At 65.1% G+C, this 2,380-nt stretch overlaps 1 protein-coding gene across 1 annotated transcript in view; it reads right to left on the reverse strand.

The window, feature by feature from the left end:
- Positions 1 to 2,380, reverse strand: part of ALG14 (ALG14, UDP-N-acetylglucosaminyltransferase subunit) — a 12,267-nt gene that overhangs the window by 5,514 nt on the left and 4,373 nt on the right. Inside the window, 1 exon segment of the mRNA XM_006762921.2 lies at positions 2,368 to 2,380. This exon segment is cut by the window's right edge and continues 5 nt beyond it. Coding sequence (XP_006762984.1) covers positions 2,368 to 2,380 — 13 coding nt within the window.

The raw sequence follows: 2,380 nt of genomic DNA on the forward strand, positions 1-2,380 counted from the left end.
CGCCCCCCCCCCCCCAGCAGGGCCAGCCCCGTGGGCGTCGGCGTCTTTGTTTCGTGGTGACTCACCGCATGTTCATTCACTCACTTTCAAGTCACCCCACAGGCATGCGGGAGGCGCTTTTCTAGGAAAACCCGTGGGAACCGAGACACGGCCTCCCCCCTCCAGAGCTCCGCGGCCCGAGCGGCTCAGGGACGCAGCCTCACCAGGCACCGGCTCTGCTTGGACTGAACCGTGCTCTCCGGGAGCGTGTTCCAGAAAGTGTGAGCTCCGCCCACGCAGAGACTCGCCCCGACCCTGCTTCCGGGAGACACTGAGACAGCGAGGAGCTGGGCTCTGAGTGCACAGCAGGGAGCCACGCGGCACAGGATTGTGGGCCAGGTCGGTGGGACGCGCAGACATGGTTTTCAGACCGCTCACACGCGTCCACGTCTCCCGCTGCTGTCAGCAGAGCCCTCCCCGTGGATTTCACCCCGTGGGGAGCCTGGTTCTGGCGGGAGCAGATGGTCCTCGGCCGTGGATTTCACCCCGTGGGGGGCCTGGTTCTGGCGGGAGCAGATGGTCTTCGGCCGTGGACTTCACCACGTGGGGGGCCTGGCTCTCACGGGAGCAGACGGTCCTCGGCCGTGGACTTCACCCCGTGGGCGGGGCTGTATTCACTGAGTGGGACTCTGTCCTGTGAAGCCGGCAGCGGCAGAGCCGCTGATGGGATCGTGTTCAGGTTTGAGATGACTTTTTAATCTGACTCATTTTAAATGAAAGTGTGTCATGGTCTCGCTGTCCCCTCTCATTTCTTTAGAGAAATCCCTCCTTGTCACAGCCAGTCCTTGGTGCTCGCAAGACTTCAGACTCGCGGGGAGGCTGCGGCGACAGCCAGGCAGTCCTTTGGTTTGTGGTTGTTGTTTTACTTGGGGACACGCTGACGGGAGCCGGGGACCGTGAAACCAGGACGGGCTCCACGGGAGAAGCACCGGAGAGCCAGGCTCCCCGGGACCGTAGAGGAAAGGGGCCTCACAGACCGGCGAGGGGGGGCAGCCCGGGACGAGCTGCTGCTGCCCGGGGCTCCCCTGGTGGCAAGTCTCCCGGGGCCGAGAGGTCAGGCGATGCGTGTTCGCCGCAGACACTGGCCCTCCCGTCGCCGCGTCCCTCTGAGCCCCGTGGTCGCACGCTCCCCGCAGCCCTGCCGGGGACAGGGGCTGTGCCTCCGGGAAGTTACTAACATAAACCCCACACTCCCAGCTTAAAACCTGGACACCCTTTTGCTCCCTTTCATTTGTCTCTTGAGTTTTAGAAATCAGTTAATTAAACCTCTCAGGGCGACGCTGATCCTTTGGGGCGGGGTGGGGACCGTCCGGCCTGCGGGCCGCACAGGGCCCGCCACGCAAGGCATTGCGGTGAGTTAACTACACGCCTGACAAGCAGAGCAGCCCGTGTCTACGCGGGTGGTTCTGTGTGACCGAGCGTGACGGGTGAACCTGGCCGGGGGCAGAAGGCTCCCCGCCCGCTGTGGGGCAGTGTCTGAGCTGCACACACTGACCCTGTGTTTGGAGCTGAGAAATAAACTTACTTTGTGAAACTTAAAAACAGACACTAGCAGCAGGAGTCTGCAGTGACGGAAACCCGGAGCGGCTGCCGGGGCCAAGACCCTGCGGGGCCGGGAGCGTCGGTACCTTCACGGGATGGGACCCGACTCCACCTGAGGCCTGTGGGTCTCACGGCTTGGAGACCAGGTTTACGGTCAACCTACATGCGGACTCGAGGACGCCCACCCAGGGAGGGGCGGGCCCCGTCCAGCGGTGAGGGAGCGGACAGCACGGAAACCCCGAGGCCTGCTCAGAGCTCCTGCCTCGGCTAAGCAGGGCTCTGCCTGCACCGGGACGGCAACGTTTGGGAGTTGCCTCTCCCGGGATGGCTTGTCCCCTGCCCCGCGCTGCCCACTGAAGGGCGCTCCCTCTGAAGACCACAGAGCCCGGCCTGCCCCGGTCGGCGGGTGGTCTGCGCACAGGCCCTCACTGCCCGGCCCATGTCTGCTCGCCGCATCGGTTCCCATGGGAACTCGCCTGTGTGACCTGCTGGCTGCACACCACGTTTGGTCACCGCCTCGGCAAACACCAGACCATGGAAGAGGCACAGAGCCTGGCTCTCCCCTGTCCGCCGAGCTCATGGCGCGGCCCGGGGGCCACAGGCGGGCAGGGGCCTGAGCTTGTTAAAGACACGCACGCTAGCGCCACGGACCCGGGGGAAGGGTACACGTGGAGTTCACGGGCAGCTGGACACGGAGGGCCCTGCCCGCCTCCGGCGGTCCGTGTCCGCATAGGCCAGCACCTCGCGGGCAGGCGGACGGCAGTGGGGAGAGAGCAGCGTACGTACCAGGTCCGGCCTC

The sequence above is a fragment of the Myotis davidii genome, unplaced genomic scaffold, assembly GCF_000327345.1.
Source record: "Myotis davidii unplaced genomic scaffold, ASM32734v1 scaffold217, whole genome shotgun sequence".
NCBI classification, from domain to species: Eukaryota; Metazoa; Chordata; class Mammalia; order Chiroptera; family Vespertilionidae; genus Myotis; species Myotis davidii.